The sequence below is a fragment of the Gymnoscopelus microlampas genome (assembly GCF_963454915.1).
Source record: "Gymnoscopelus microlampas genome assembly, chromosome: 16".
NCBI lineage: Eukaryota > Metazoa > Chordata > Actinopteri > Myctophiformes > Myctophidae > Gymnoscopelus > Gymnoscopelus microlampas.
The window spans coordinates 3,801,154-3,816,723 of record NC_139953.1 but is presented as its reverse complement, the minus strand read 5'-3'; the positions used below and the strand labels follow the sequence as shown (position 1 = coordinate 3,816,723).

General features: G+C 40.1%; 1 protein-coding gene across 1 annotated transcript in view; it reads right to left on the bottom strand.

Moving 5' to 3' along the window:
- Positions 1-4,085: 4,085 nt before the first annotated feature.
- vipas39 (VPS33B interacting protein, apical-basolateral polarity regulator, spe-39 homolog) overlaps positions 4,086-15,570 on the bottom strand; it is a 36,230-nt gene continuing 24,745 nt past the window's right edge. The window contains exons 14-19 of the mRNA XM_084082939.1: positions 10,724-10,858; positions 9,680-9,721; positions 8,204-8,380; positions 6,464-6,553; positions 6,130-6,234; positions 4,086-4,852 (exon numbers count right to left, since the gene is read on the bottom strand). Of these exons, the coding sequence (XP_083939065.1) occupies positions 4,832-4,852; positions 6,130-6,234; positions 6,464-6,553; positions 8,204-8,380; positions 9,680-9,721; positions 10,724-10,858 (570 nt within the window). The 3' untranslated portion in view covers positions 4,086-4,831. The remainder of the gene's footprint in view (positions 4,853-6,129; positions 6,235-6,463; positions 6,554-8,203; positions 8,381-9,679; positions 9,722-10,723; positions 10,859-15,570) is intronic.

The following is a 15,570-nucleotide window of genomic DNA, read 5'->3' as shown; positions in this document are numbered from 1 at the left end:
AATGGTTGAAATTTCAGTTCCTAAGTCTATTTATTTGTCTCAGTTCCCTGTCTGGAAATGTTTAGTCAAATGGTTTGTCCACAAGTGTCTTTCCAAGTTCCCTTTCTTCACCATCAGGTTGCTCAGATTATGGAAAAAAACGAAATAAGCTACCATAGTTATGCAGACGACACACAAATCTACATAACTACTGTATTATCACTAGAGGACTATGGTCCAATACAAACACTGAGTACATGCATTGAACAAATAAACAATTGGAGGTGCCATAATTTTCTTAAATTAATCAAAGGCAAAACTGTCTATGGAGCCAAGGAAAACAGATTAAAAGTCAGCGCCCAACTCCAATCGGTAGTGTTAAAAAGTCAAAAACCTTGGTGATTTCAGTTCCTTATTTATTTTTCTCAGTTCTCTGTCTGCTAGTTAAATGATTTGTGGTTTGCCAGAAAGTGTCTGCAGACGATACACAAATCTACATTATCACTAGAAGACTATCATGGTCCAATACAAACACTGAGTATATGTAGTCATGGACTTTAAGACACTTACACATTTTAACCAAAATAAAAAATGTGCCACGGACATGGACAAGTCTTGCTATGGACACGTTTGTTTGTGTACGGACATGTTGATGACCCCTGCATTAAGCGCAATATATAGGGGATGTTTGGGTGGTCAAATATTAGGCCTTCAATGTCATTAAAAAGGGATTATATGCCCCCCCAATATAAAATAAATGTATAAATAAATAAATGCAAACATACAAATGTATAAATACATAAATGTAGGCTATAAAAACGAAAAACATATATATATTTCCAGTATCCACAAGATGTGTGTTTGAATTTGCTGTGGATTGAATTGATCAGATTGTTTAATCTCAGTGTTGCAAGTCTAGGGAAAAGAAACTACCCCAGGTTGCGGGCCACATAAACAAGCGACAGACCATCACTTATTAATCATGCTACTAGTGACCCCCCTCCTCATTAAATATACATGAGTAGTACTACTAGTGCCGCCCCTGCACATTAAATATACATGAGCAGTTAAAGACAGAAAAATACATAATATGCTATGAAAACACACCACTCTCCTTTTCATTTCCTCTAGCTACCTATTAGGCCAACATTTACACCTGCATTCAGATATACAATAAAATAATAAAGTTCTGCCACTTAATACAATAATAATTTCATGGAAGAGTTCATTAAGGTCATGAGTTCAAACCACTGCAGTTCAGTTGGATGTAAGGAGCAGCATGGCCACTAGGGGCGTTACACTGTTACCATGCTGAATCAATTCTTTCCCCAATCTGGGCACTTAAACCAATTATTATGGCTGTTTGAAAGAAGCAGATCTACTCACAATGCTCACAATGGGTCGCATTGCAAGCATTGTGAGTTTGTAGATTGTCCGACAAAGTATTAAATAGGGCTTAAAGGACGACTTCACCCATTTTCACTAATACTCATGATAAAATGGTACCATTTTTTTCTACTTGGTCTGTGTCTCATAGGAGGGCTGTGGACAGTCCAGAAACCCATCTACCAGTGACATCATCGTTAGGTATGACTTTTTTTCCTAACAAGATTTCACATTTATTATTTAGATTTTTATTAACACGAGAACAATGGGTTCTCAACTGAGGACTGAGTACTGAGGAACTGAGTTCCTCAGTACTTTTGGCTGAGGGGGCGGAGCCAAAAGTACACCATGCGTATGTCACTGATCACATGACCTCAATCAATTATCCTTTTCTAGGCAACATAGAAGGGTGGGGGACTTTTTTCTTATTTCCACACAACAGCTCTAAGGTGTATTAAAGACATAGTTCAATGTTGAAAATGAGTGGTCTTCCCCTTTAATGAAAAAAGGTACAGTTTTGAACAAGGTTTCCGCCTGACAGCAAAGAGATTACGATCATCTCTAGAGTGTACAGATGCTTGCTGTAGGTCTTCAGAGGTACGTGCTATATGGTTCCACATCTGTAACCTGACTCCGTCAAATGGAAGAAGCTTGCGACACAGATTTTGGGAGGGGGGTTTACCAGGCTACCACATCTGTCGTTTATAACAGAATACAGTTTGTGACAGGAAATGACATTCATACCAACAGTGAATTTCCTGTCTGATGCCGCGGCCAGACAGACGGATACCTTGTATTTCTGCGTTTCATCTTTTTTTCCATAAATCAATGTCCTATTTACACCGGAAGGCTCACTACCATTTGTTTCGAGGGTTAGGAATAAGGTTAGGTTTAGACATAGTTTTACTGAAGTTAAGGTTAGGAATAAGGTTAGGTTTAGACATAGTTTTACTGAGGTTAAGGTTAGGAATAAGGTTAGGTTTAGACATAGTTTTACTGAGGTTACTTTTAGGAATAAGCTTAGGTTTAGACATAGTTTTACTGAAGTTGAGTTTAGGAATAAGGTTAGGTTTAGACATAGTTTTACTGAGGTTAGGGTTAGGAATAAGGTTAGGTTTAGACATAGTTTTACTGAGGTTAAGGTTAGGAATAAGGTTAGGTTTAGACATTGTTTTACTGAGGTTAAGGTTAGGAATAAGGTTAGGTTTAGACATAGTTTTACTGAGGTTAGGGTTAGGAATAAGGTTAGGTTTAGACATAGTTTTACTGAGGTTAAGGTTAGGAATAAGGTTAGGTTTAGACATAGTTTTACTGAGGTTAGGGTTAGGAATAAGGTTAGGTTTAGACATAGTTTTACTGAGGTTAGGGTTAGGAATAAGGTTAGGTTTAGACAAAGGTTTACTGAGGTTAGGGTTAGGTTTAGACATAGTTTTACTGAGGTTAAGGTTAGGAATAAGGTTAGGTTTAGACATAGTTTTACTGAGGTTAAGGTTAGGTTTAGGTATAGTTTTACTGAGGTTAACGATTAGGAATACCTGATGGCGACTGCCGACTGTTCTGAATCTGAGGTTGCCGGATTTGACCTGGGGCGAGCGTGTTTTGGGACGAACGTTCTTGTATTCTTTTACACTTGTAGTGAAAATACTACAAGAAATACAAGCTCACAATGCGTCAGATGAGCTGTTAAGATTGGCAGTTTTCTAATTGCTTTTCAAAGAAACCCAACCCTGATTATGATGATGACACATTTCACACAAAGGACATTTCACAACATTGTTTATAATAATTTTGTATTTTAATTTTATGTTTAAAAAAACATTTCAGCTGAGGAATGTGGTATGAGAGGACATAACTGTACAAGACAAACAGAACATCAGGCGCCATTTCTAACATTCTCATTTGGCAAAGTTCACTTGAACTCCAGATATGAATCCTAAATATGCATTCATAAACTGACAACTGAGGAAGTAGCATCATGTGGAACTTGAGATTCAATATAATGTAGCTTGCTTGGATCATAATTTGTTACATACATTTTTATATCTTATAACAATCTGAAAAGGTACACCCTTTTTTCTTTACGCTTGTGAATGCAATATTTCTCTTCACAATTTATATTATATTGAAAATACATAAATAAAAAAGTGCCCCAGAAAAGGGGGGTAGGGCAAATGAAAATATTTTTCAGATGAATAAGTTATCAATGCTACAATCGGGGGACTTATTTCGATGAGTAATACGCTATTTTAACCGATCAATATAACTAGTACATGTGCAGTGGTTGGTGTCCCTACTCTTTCATATTCCATAGAGTACCACAGTGCTGACGCCACTCTATTGAAAATACCACAGGGTCATCTAGAGCAGTGGTTTTCAACCCTTTTCATATGAAGGTCCATTAATTATTCGGCATTTGAGCCACGGATTCATCACCATTTGATGAGATTTAGCCTCTCAGACCCAAGACTTTGAATATTCTTTTTAGTTACTGTTGGAAAAGATTTTGTCCACAATTCCATGCTGTATTGATGTGGTACCATATAGAGATAACAGGCAAACGTTGATCAAAATAACAATTCTTTAATTGAGTAATGCAGATGTTTAACAATAATTTCACTTTTGAGAGCGTAAAATGAAACCAAATGGACCCGTAAGGGTCCATTTGGTTTCATTTTACGCTCTCAAGAGTTAAAGATCTAAAAAGGGAGCATTTGGTCAAACGGATAGTTCTCCCCCAAAATGACTTTTTTTCTATGGATTAGTCACCTCATGGAGACTTGAATTCATAGATATGTTTTAGTTTTTGTCGCATTCCTAAGCCAATAATTTGATGACCAGCGGACAGGTAGGCAGCGGTTCGGGTAGGAGACCCAAAGGAGACTCTTTGTGTCTCCTACCCGAACCGCTGCCGGTCATCAAATTGTTGGCTTAGCAATGCGACAAAAACTACAAAATATCCATGAATCACTCCATGGGGTGACTAATCCATAGAAAAATACCCCCCAATATTTCGGGGGGTGAACTATCCCTTTAAAGATCTAAAAAAGGTTACCAACTCTCCATCATTTAACTGGGGACCACCTAGAACCCCCTTCAAGGACCACTGGTTGAGAACCACTGATCTAGAATCGCGTTATACAAGTGGAAGAGCCAATCAACGTCTGCGCTCAGGGCCCTGTGATCGACAGTGGATTGGCTCTTCCACTTTTTTTGGTTTCTGCAAAACGCCCACCCAACGCTTAGGGCCAGACCTGGTCTGCAGAAGACACATGAGAATGTGAATTCCCGCCACTGGGATGGTTCATCAGGCTTATCTCTGTACTTCAGTCAAATAAAAAAGAAAATTTACATTCTAGTGTTGATCTGACAACACACAACCCAGGCAGAGGGTTCAGTGCCTTGCTCCAGGGCACTGTGACAGAGCTTGCCGGCTGCATCATGTCCATGTTGAGGCTCCATGTTCAGGTCAGTTCTTCCATCTGATCTGCTGTAAGAACAACACAACAAAACGTTCATCACTTCACCCGTTCAATCTGAACCACTTCAATACATTTGTACTAGAACAGGGTTCTTCAACGCTTTTCTAGACCTAGGACCCCTTAGCCGAGAGAGAGATGAAGCAGGGACCCCCCCACTAAATACTGTATAACATTGTGTTGCAGATTAAACTTCATAGATAGCTTCATAGACTTGAATGAAGCATGTTAATGTGTATTTTCAGACATAACTTGATCTTTGGCTCTATACTTGGTCCGCTCATTTTTTCACCCTCCACACCAAACAAAAAATAGCTGATCTACAAGCTCACAACAAGCTTGTAGATTGGCTATTTTCGGCAAATGGTCCCCCCGGAATAGGGATGCTATGTTCAACTGGTTAATGTAAATTAAAGTTTAAATCACACAAAGATTTGGCGGCCCCCCTGTAGTAACTCTTGGGGTCCCGGACCCTTGTTGAAGACCCATGGATGGACTAGTTCAATACATCTGGACATTATAAGTGGTCAATCATTTTAACCACTTTAACCATATTTTACAGTATACGTTGGCTATTCAAAAAAATAGTAGATCTACAAGCTCACAGTGCGTCACTTCGTGCTGCGCTGCAAGCTTGTACATCTGTAATTATTTTGAAAAAAATCGTTGTGTTTGGATGATTTTGGAAAAAGCTTCTCTTCCGTTTAATCCAATCATTTTAACCACTTTAACCAGATTGCATCAGATCTGATATTTTTGGAAAAAATCTCAAAACTGTTTGGAAGATTTTGGACAAATCTTCTGGGGGTCTCTGGTACAAAACATTTTCAGATGGGGGGTCCGCAGAAAAATACATATCAATTTGGGGGTCCTTGACATGAAGAAGTTTGAGAACAGTGGCCTGCTATGGCGATTTTTGCAAAACAAAATGTTTTATACAAAATGCCTCAAATCATGAATTGCTGTGAAAGGCAGAGGGAATGGCACCCTTTTCACATTGACCTATTATAGCGCCACCAGGAGGCCACAATAACCTACCTGACCTGGCGGAGACCTGTGCTCCGAGGAGCACTTTTTCTAGTTAATCGTAATATTAATCATATTGGTCAGTATAATGGTCATTCTTACAGGGTTATAGAGCAGTTCTAATATAATTTATTATTAATGGTATTATTAATCATATTGGTCAGTATAATGGTCATTCTTACAGGGTTATAGAGCAGTTCTAATATATTTTATTATTAATGGTATTATTAATCATATTGGTCAGTATAGTGGTCATTCTTACAGGGTTAGTGAGCAGTTCTTCTATCTTCCTGTCCTCCATAGAGCCTCTCTCCACCTTAGAGCGGTATCCTACCAACATCTGACGGTCCTTCAGGTCCCTGTAGGTCTGATCACACCACACACACATACCAATCAATCAATCAATCAATCAGATTAAACACAGACAGGCACATACAGTAACAGACAGATAGACAAGCATATAGATAGACACGGACGGACGGACGGACAGACAGACAGACAGACAGACAGACAGACAGACAGACAGACAGACAGACAGACAGACAGACAGACATGTAGACAGACATGTAGAAGACAGACATACAGTCAGTTCTTACATTAATGATGATGTCATGACATTTATATTTCAGCGCCAGATTGATCCTCAGCTCCGGTTCGTCAACTAGGGCCACGTAGTCCTGTAGGACCTGAGACACGCACGCGCGCGCACACACACACACACACACACACACACACACACACACACACACACACACACACACACACACACACACACACACACACACACACACACATTTACTCAGTTTTCTGTGTGCACTTTAGAAAGCTTTTATGTTTCTTGATTCAATATTTTGATGTTGAAGACCTAAATGCCGCAGCACGCTTGGTCTTCAACCAGCCAAAAATGTTCACATGTCTCCCCCCTTCTCCACTCGCTCCATTGGCTCCCAGTTACTGCCCGCACAGAGTACAAAACACTGACGTTGGCCTACAAAGCAACCAAAGGTATGATGGCACCCCCGTATCTTCAAAGCCTGATCCAACCCTACAACCCCCTCCCGCTCTCTCAGATCAGCTAACACAGGGAAGCTGTCAGAACCTTTCCTAAAACATCTGGGACAACGCTCCACGCGTCCCAGACTCTTCTCCCTTCTGGCTCCCAAACTGTGGAACAGACTTCCCATTGCAGTTAGAACTGCAGACTCACTCCCAATGTTCTGCCGTAATCTGAAGACTCACCTCTTCAGACCGTAGCACTTCAGCTAGCCTTGACGACCATGCAGTCTTATGCAAAGGTTAAAATGTAATTTAGATAGCATGTTAGTTAGACAGATGCTCAGATGTTCATTTGTTGACCTGGCATCCTATAGTTTCAATGTGCAGATGTGTTTTTGTTGTTGTTTAGACTGATACTAGGTTAATTGTTTACCTGCGATCCTAGATTACAGAGGCACTACACTGTCTCTATGCATCTGATGCATGTGTTTACCTTGTTTATTGTAAGTCGCTCTGGATAAAGAGCATATGCTAAATGCCTAAATTGTTAATTGTTTTCAATGAGTCTAATTCATTAGAAGGGCAATATCAAAATATTTAATCTAGCAACTTAAAAATAAACTGTCTGGGGTCGGGTGCACACAAAAGCCTGAATACATGTTAAAATGACGCCCAGAAGTGTTTATCATACTTTAAGTGTAGTGGGCTGACAACTCTGCAAACTGTAAATTAAAAGAATAAATCAGCTTCACACGAACAGTCAAATAAATACGTTAATTTAATGCCGGACATGGATTCATCCCCAAATACAGAGGTACTGTAGTACCACCTGCTGGACAAATAGTGCACACTATCTGTCATCTTACAGTAACTTCATTGTGTTCTTGATGTACTCTATGGAATCATAGACATCACCTGACAAACACATCTCTCTCTCTGTGTGTGTGTGTGTGTGTGTGTGTGTGTGTGTGTGTGTGTGTGTGTGTGTGTGTGTGTGTGTGTGTGTGTGTGTGTGTGTTTGTACCAGCACAGGAGCGTTGTTCTTGGTCAGTATGTCCACCACTCTGTTGAATGTGTGTGTGTGTGTGTGTGTGTGTGTGTGTGTGTGTGTGTGTGTGTGTGTGTGTGTGTGTGTGTGTGTGTGTGTGTGTGTGTGTGTGTGTGTACCAGCACAAGAGCGTTGTTCTTGGTCAGTATGTCCACCACTCTGTTGAATGTGTGTGTGTGTGTGTGTGTGTGTGTGTGTGTGTGTGTGTGTGTGTGTGTGTGTGTGTGTGTGTGTGTGTGTGTGTGTGTGTGTGTGTGTGTGTGTGTGTGTGTGTGTGTGTGTGTGTGCGTACCAGCACAGGAGCGTTGTTCTTGGTCAGTATGTCCACCACTCTGTTGAAGGCCACAGGAGAGCGTTTCTTGCTGACCCCCAGCCAGTTCTTGCTGGTGAACAGAGCGTCCACATCCAGCCAGGCCTTCAGCTTGGACCTGGCTGCCAGCGCTGTCACCAGGTGCTGCTTATCACTGAGCTACAACACAACACAACATTACATAACAAAACTTATTACACGGCTTGGTTGAATGCTTGCATAATGGAAAATATTAATATCCAGTCAGGGTGAAGGTTGACAATTTATTGAAGAATATTCAGGCACAGAAACAGCATTTACAACAGCCCCAGACCTCCTGGTTTGGGGGATAGACAGCCATATGGGACACCTTACACCCCGAGACGTTACCCTAAATGGTCACATAGGGATATTTGCTATAGAGCACCGAAGTCTGATGTAATGTATGCATCCTACCTGGGTCGTGTTTTTTTTCTCCCCCCATTCTGAATTCCCATAGACGTGTTTAATATCGCGCCAAATAACTCTTATGGATATGAAGCATCAACTGACGGTGAGCAAACGCTAATGTTACTTCCGCCAAATTAGTAAAATTTTCACCTGAAACAGACTGTATCAAATATGAGTGACTGACTATCGTAACGATACAGAGCCACCTCCCTGAAAATATCACAGAGGCTGTTTATTTAGTTTTGGAACACAATTCTTATATGAGACGATTCTATAAGATGACCCAATGTTATTCTCCATTTAAGACATACAGGCTTGTTACACTTATGGTCCATAAATTATGGACATCAATGGTATTGCTGGATGTAGTCGGAATAGACTTTGGAACAATTGTTGGAATGACAGCAACAGGAGCTGTGAAAAGACCCCTGCTGTGAAGCTAACATTCTATGGCCCAAATAATAGAAAATAATAAATAGATACATACAGAATTGATTTTTTAAAAGATTGTCATTCTAAAATTACCATTACACTTGATTCTGATTGTTCAATCCCTGAATTCAGCGGTGTGTTATTTTTGAGTAATGACCGCTGAACTCAATAACAGCCCGCTGTCTAATCAAAGACTCAGAGCACCTGGCTCATATCAATCTGTGTCGCTTGATTTTGTGCCGTATCCAACATGGCAGCCATGTAAACAAACACAAGCTGTCATTTCCAACTAAACATTGCTCTAAAGAATGTTTTTGAAAACATTTGAAGCGAGAAATAGACAATGCAGTAACCCCTTCAGGGTGATTAGACCCCTCCCACCCACTTAATAAAGCTGAATTCTGATTCTAATTGAGATTGAAATTACTTTTACAAGGAAACCTGGCCAAGAACAACATTAAAGGCAGTTTAAATAAAACAAAAAGTAGTGGATGGAACCAACAACAAACACTTCAAACACACTGACACAAACACAGACAGGAAGTAGTTATCATGCTGTATTTGACTTGTGTAAAAATGTTAATGTGCGTTTCTCACCCTGAAGGTTTTGCGGATGTTGGCCGGACTACTGTATGTCCCCTATACAGAGAGACAGACAGAGAGAGACAGAGAGAGAGACAGACATCAGTGAATATCAGTCAATACACGGTCAACCACCATGTCGTTGAGGTTCTACATCTGAATGTCAGTTTGTCTCCACCAGTGTTCATTTTGTCGACAAAAACTATGACAAAAAATGTTCGACTACCTTTTTTCACTGACGAAAACGAAATAAAAACTAAGCTATGATGACAAAAACTATGACTAAATACACTGACAATTTCGTCAACAAATAGTGGAGAAGAGATCCAGTAGAACAGACAGACTTGTAGATTGAGATGAGCAAGATCGGCTATTTTCGGCACACAGCTAAGTAGAAATCAGGCATCACGACACGATGAAGGCCTGCCAAAAACACATTTTAGTCGACTAAATCAGGGAATTTCAACTGATTGCGAACGAGGGACCACCACCCTGACTAAGAAGGAGATGTGACTTACATGAGTAAAAGTACAAAAGTATTGGTAACAAAATGTACTTAAAGTACAAAAGTAAAAGTACTCATTGTGCATAATGTCCCATTTCACAAGTTCAAAATGTTTAAAAAATCTTTTGAAAATAGCCAATCTACAAGCTTCACAATGCGTCGCATCGCGACGCATTGTGAGCTTGTAGATCTGCTATTTTCAAATGGCCGAAATGTATACAGGGCTGAGGTGGTTAGTCTAAAAAGTAACTAGTAACTAAAGTTTTCAAAGAATTGTAGCGGAGTAAAAGTATAATATTTGCCTCTGAGATGTAGTGGAGTAGAAGTAAAAGTACTGACAATCAATTGGAAATACTCCAGTAAAGTAAAAAATACCTCAAATTGTACTTAAGTACAGTACTTGAGTAAATGTACTTAAGTTACTTTACACCACTGGTACGCTCTCAGAGTTAAATCAAACGGTATCAGACGGGGGTCTGTGGTCTAATGCATGTCAAACTGGGGGTCCGTGAAAATGAAAGAAAGGTTGATAGACACTGTGCTAGTTGCCTCACATCAGACTCTCCATAGTGGTAGAAACAGGAGTAGTAGAAGGTGGTGATGATGGGCATGTTGAGGATGGAGGCCTTGCGAGGAAACTTCTTAAAGATGTCCGGATGACCTTTGGCCTCCGCCTGTTTATCGTTAGCCTGGTGGACAGAACGCACATGTTAGGCTGACGGACAGACAGACAGACAGAGACACGCAGACAGGCAGACAGACAGACAGACAGACAGACAGACAGACTAAAAGACTGCAACATACTGTGAAACTCCACTACAATTATTTGAAAACTTTAGTTACTAGTTACTTTTCAGATAGAAATTATTGCATTATAAAACATACATTATACAACAGGTAGTTCCGACCAAGCAAACTGATTGGTCGAAATAGCTATCTAGCCGTGCTTCAAACCAGCATGATAGCACGGGCCTAATCGCATTAATAAATCACTCCGCACTGCAGTCCACACCTGATTAGACCATATATGGCACAGCTGTGCTGTGACGTCACGCTGTCCCACGGTAGGAAAACAAACAGACGAAAACAAACAGCACGGCGAAAATAGCCGATCTACAAGTTCAAAACGCGTCGCCAGCTTGTAGATCAGTTATTTTGGCCACGTGACACGGTCGTACGAAGGAGCATATAGCCTACTGGAGTTTATTCCACTGCGCAAGCATTGATAGCTCAGCTGTGTTGATGAGACGGCGCCTCAAAGCGCTGCTACAGGGACCATTTAATGTCTCAGTCAAAAACTCTTCTCTTTACAGAAACTGATAATAGCGAAACATTTTTATTATGAATTGCCCCATAATATGAATACATTTGGATGTGTTTTGTTGGTAACTGTTGTATAATCGCAATATTACACTCGAGGGTGTGCTTTACCTACATTATTGGCACTTCAGTGATGCTGGCGGAACTCGGCTGCGCCTCGTTCCTGACCGCATCACTGGCGTGCCAATAATGACGGTAAAGCACACCCTCTCGTGTAATATTGCTTAATTAACCACTTTCGCCCTATTTATAATAACAATAAATTAATAAAACTTTATTTGTATAGCACTTATTTAAACAAAGTTACAAAGTGCTTGAACAATAAAAAGAGCAATCAACAACAACAATGCAGATAATGAAATAACAGTGATATATAACATTTACAGTAGAACAGAGCAATAATAAACAACATTTATCTCAAGGAGTTTAAAAGGCCATTCTGTAAAAATGGGTTTTTAACAGGGATTTAAAACTCGTTAATGATCTGGTTAACCTTAGTTGCTCTGGTAAGCTGTTCCAGAGTCTAGGGGCCTTTATAGAAAAGGCCCGACCTCCTTTGGTCACCAACTTAGCTGAATAAATTTCCAGTAGACCCTGGCCAGAGGATCTAAGGGTGCGCCCTGGCACATAAGGTTCAACCAGATTACATAAATAGCTAGGAGCCAGACCATTAAGAGCTTTAAAAGTTAGTAATAAAATCTTAAAATCAATCCTGAAGGCGACAGGCAGCCAGTGAAGTGCAGCTAAAACAGGGGTTATGTGATCAAATCTCCTGGTACCAGTGATGAGCCTGGCTGCTGCATTTTGGACCAGTTGCAGACGATGAATAAGGTTTTGGCTGAGACCAGAGAATAATGCATTACAGTAATCAAGGCGAGAATATATTAGGGCATTCACAACAGTTTTAAGATTGTCTATGGAAAGAAATGATTTGATTTTATAAATGTTCCTTAGGTGCATGAAGCAGGTTTGTACCACCTTTTTTATTTGACTTTCAAACCGGAGATCGGAGTCGAATTGGACACCCAGGTTCCTTGCAACGGGAGTCACATTAGCTTCCAAGAGGCCAAGATTGTCTAAAAAGGTGGTTTACCTTGGAAATTACCTTGTCATACCTTGGCAATTTGAAAATAGATTTACAATCTCACAAGCTCATGCCTAGTTCAGAGGTCGCGTTAGTCCGATAATTGCCGGTGTTGACTGATTTTTTTATGACAAAGACCGGAAAAAAATATTCTCTCCGAACATCCTGACCGGTTGACAATGACACGGCACGTTCATTAATTATCAGCGCAAATCAGTTACATTTCAAATCCTCTGCTTTGCAAGCTCTCTCTCTCTCTTTTGCTCTCTCTTAACAGTGTGTGTGTGTTTCTGGGAGAGAGAGAGAGAACGAAAGAGTGTGTCACACGCTGTTAACTCATTGAGTGCCCAAATTATTATTATCCATTTCTGGCCATTACGATTATTATAATTTTTTCTCCAAAGTAAAAAAAAAGTGCTTAGGAAGCGAGATACAGCCTTTTTCAGTTATAAGTTAAACAAGGAGTGGATGGAGCTGCAAATCTTCAGATAATGATTTTTTTTTTCTTTCTTTTTTTTCGTTTTTTCTATTTTTTTCAAAAACACGTGAAACACGTTAAGTTACACCTATTTCCTGTTAATAATAACCAGTGTAAAATGTGCTCTATTGGGAGGTAAATGGGAGACACTTTATTGTGAAGGTACAACCGGAAAAAGAGAGTTGTTGTTGCTACTGTGTAGTTTTTGCAATATATTATAACTCGGTGGTCTGACGGCAGTCAGACAGAGACCGCGGTCCGGTTATATTATATAAAGTTGTGTATTTAACAGTCAGTCACACACAAGCTGTATCATTACGAGTTAGAATATGTCACAGACACTAGGCTACTACAAGGGCACTTGTGAGTAAGTAAAGTTGGCAAGTTGCTCCACAACACAGATGCGTAAATACTCTTCACAACAGCTATAGGCTACTGCAACAGTGGCATCCAGGTGAAACACAACGTTAATCATAAAGGTGGACCTAATTTTAACTCTATGAGGTGGACATGTTAAAACGTTACCACTTTGAACTGAATAGCTCTATGAGGAGACGACAAGATTCTCACAACTCATCAACTTTCCCACGGCTGTCCCAACAGACGCACGGACGGCATCCACTGCCTAACTATACAGTATAACCTCCTGTGAGTGAGTAGTGCCCTACACCCGATCTACTATGAATCACCCCATTCAATGGAAAGGAATTGCTCCAAATGTTCCCATTCTATGGGGTGGAATTGTACAATCTCTGCAACCCCGCTCACCCAGGTTACCGAAATTACTCCTAAAACCCCATTTAATGGAAAGTCTTCTCCATTGGCTGTTCTCTCGGACACCCCGCCCACCTCTTTCAGACTCGGGTTACAAAAATTACTGCAGAAGTCCCATTTAATGGTATTGAGAGGTTGCCATGGCAACATGGGCTAATATTGCGGTGGTTTTAAATGCATTTTGATTATATAACATTTATATTGTCACATTTATAATTTCTTTTTTATTTTCCCGTCCTTCAGTGAATTTATATGATTTTTTTTTTATAATGTATTTATTTATTCATTCTTTAATTTATTTTTTGCTGACCGAAATTGCGTTGCCATTGTGTTTAATTATTAATTATTTAATGATATTGATAATGTAATTTGGGCCATCGTGTTTATTCATTATTAAATGATAAAAATCCGTTTATTTGTTAAGTTTGGTAAGGGAGGGGTGTGGTGGATTGCTCCATTTACAACGCTAACATAAACGATCAGATTTCAAATATGAAGTGCTTAACTAAAGGCCACGGATGTTACAATTGTGTACGTTCCAGCTTGAGTACCCATATCTTCCGTATTGTTCAATAAAAAGCCTTTTAATCCGATCGACGGCCATTTTCTCCGTCTTTTCATCAGCTTTCAACTATGCGATCCTATCGGTTGGGAGGTGTATTGCACATTATAACTCTATATGCGGAAATGGCCGACGATCGGATTAAAATGCTTTTTATCCAACAATACGGAAGATATGGGTACTCATGCTGAAACGTCGGCATGTATAACATCCTGGGCATTTAGGTAAGCACTTCATATTTGAAATCTGTACGTTTGTGTAGACGTTACAGTTGTAAATTGAGCAATTCATCACACCAGGTTGAAGAATGTCCATGACCGTCATCTTTCAGGCCTACCGCTGATAACCATTAGCACATTGTCTCAAAGTGGGGTCCGGGGACCCCCAGGGGTACTTGAGGGGGTTCCAGGGGGTCCCCAGCTAAATGATGGACAGGGACCAAATGGACCCTTATGGGTCTGTAACTCTGAGAGTGTACAAATGTAACCAAATGGACCCTAACAGGTCCATTTGGTTCCATTTGTACACTCTCAGAGTTAAATGAACATTGATTTTACAATATGAAAGTGGGTCCCAGAGACCTACATGCCATTAAATGGGGGTCCGTAGCCTAATGCATGTCAAACTGGGGGTCCTTGAAATTAAAATGGTTGAAATCACTGCTAGAGAGCCGTAAAAATCTTCTCTTATGGGGGTCCCTGGCTTATCATTTCAAATGGGGGTCCGCGGTCTAATAAGTGTCTATTTGGGGGTCCTTGGCACGAAAAAGTTTGAGAACCATTGCATTAGCACATGAAGTCAATTCATTGTTTAATTTCAAATAAGTTTAATTTCACTTATACCACTTCATTCTGTTGATGTTTCTATTTTACTGCTACAGCAATTCATCACAAGGCTTTTTCTTTACTATTTAGCATAAATATAGTCCTGGTTATTTCTCCCTAACGCCCTAAAAAGTCCAAACGGGACTATGTGGTTTGCGCATGTGCAAAGGAACGTTCAACATGGTGTGGTGGGTGTGGTGGGGATTGCTCCATTTACAACGCTAACGTCCAGGTCATAAACGATCAGATTTCAAATATGAAGTGCTTAACTAAAGGCCATGGATGTTAAAATGGTGTACGTTCCAGCTTGAGTACCCATATCTTCAGTATTGTTCAATAAAAAGCCTTTTAATCCGATC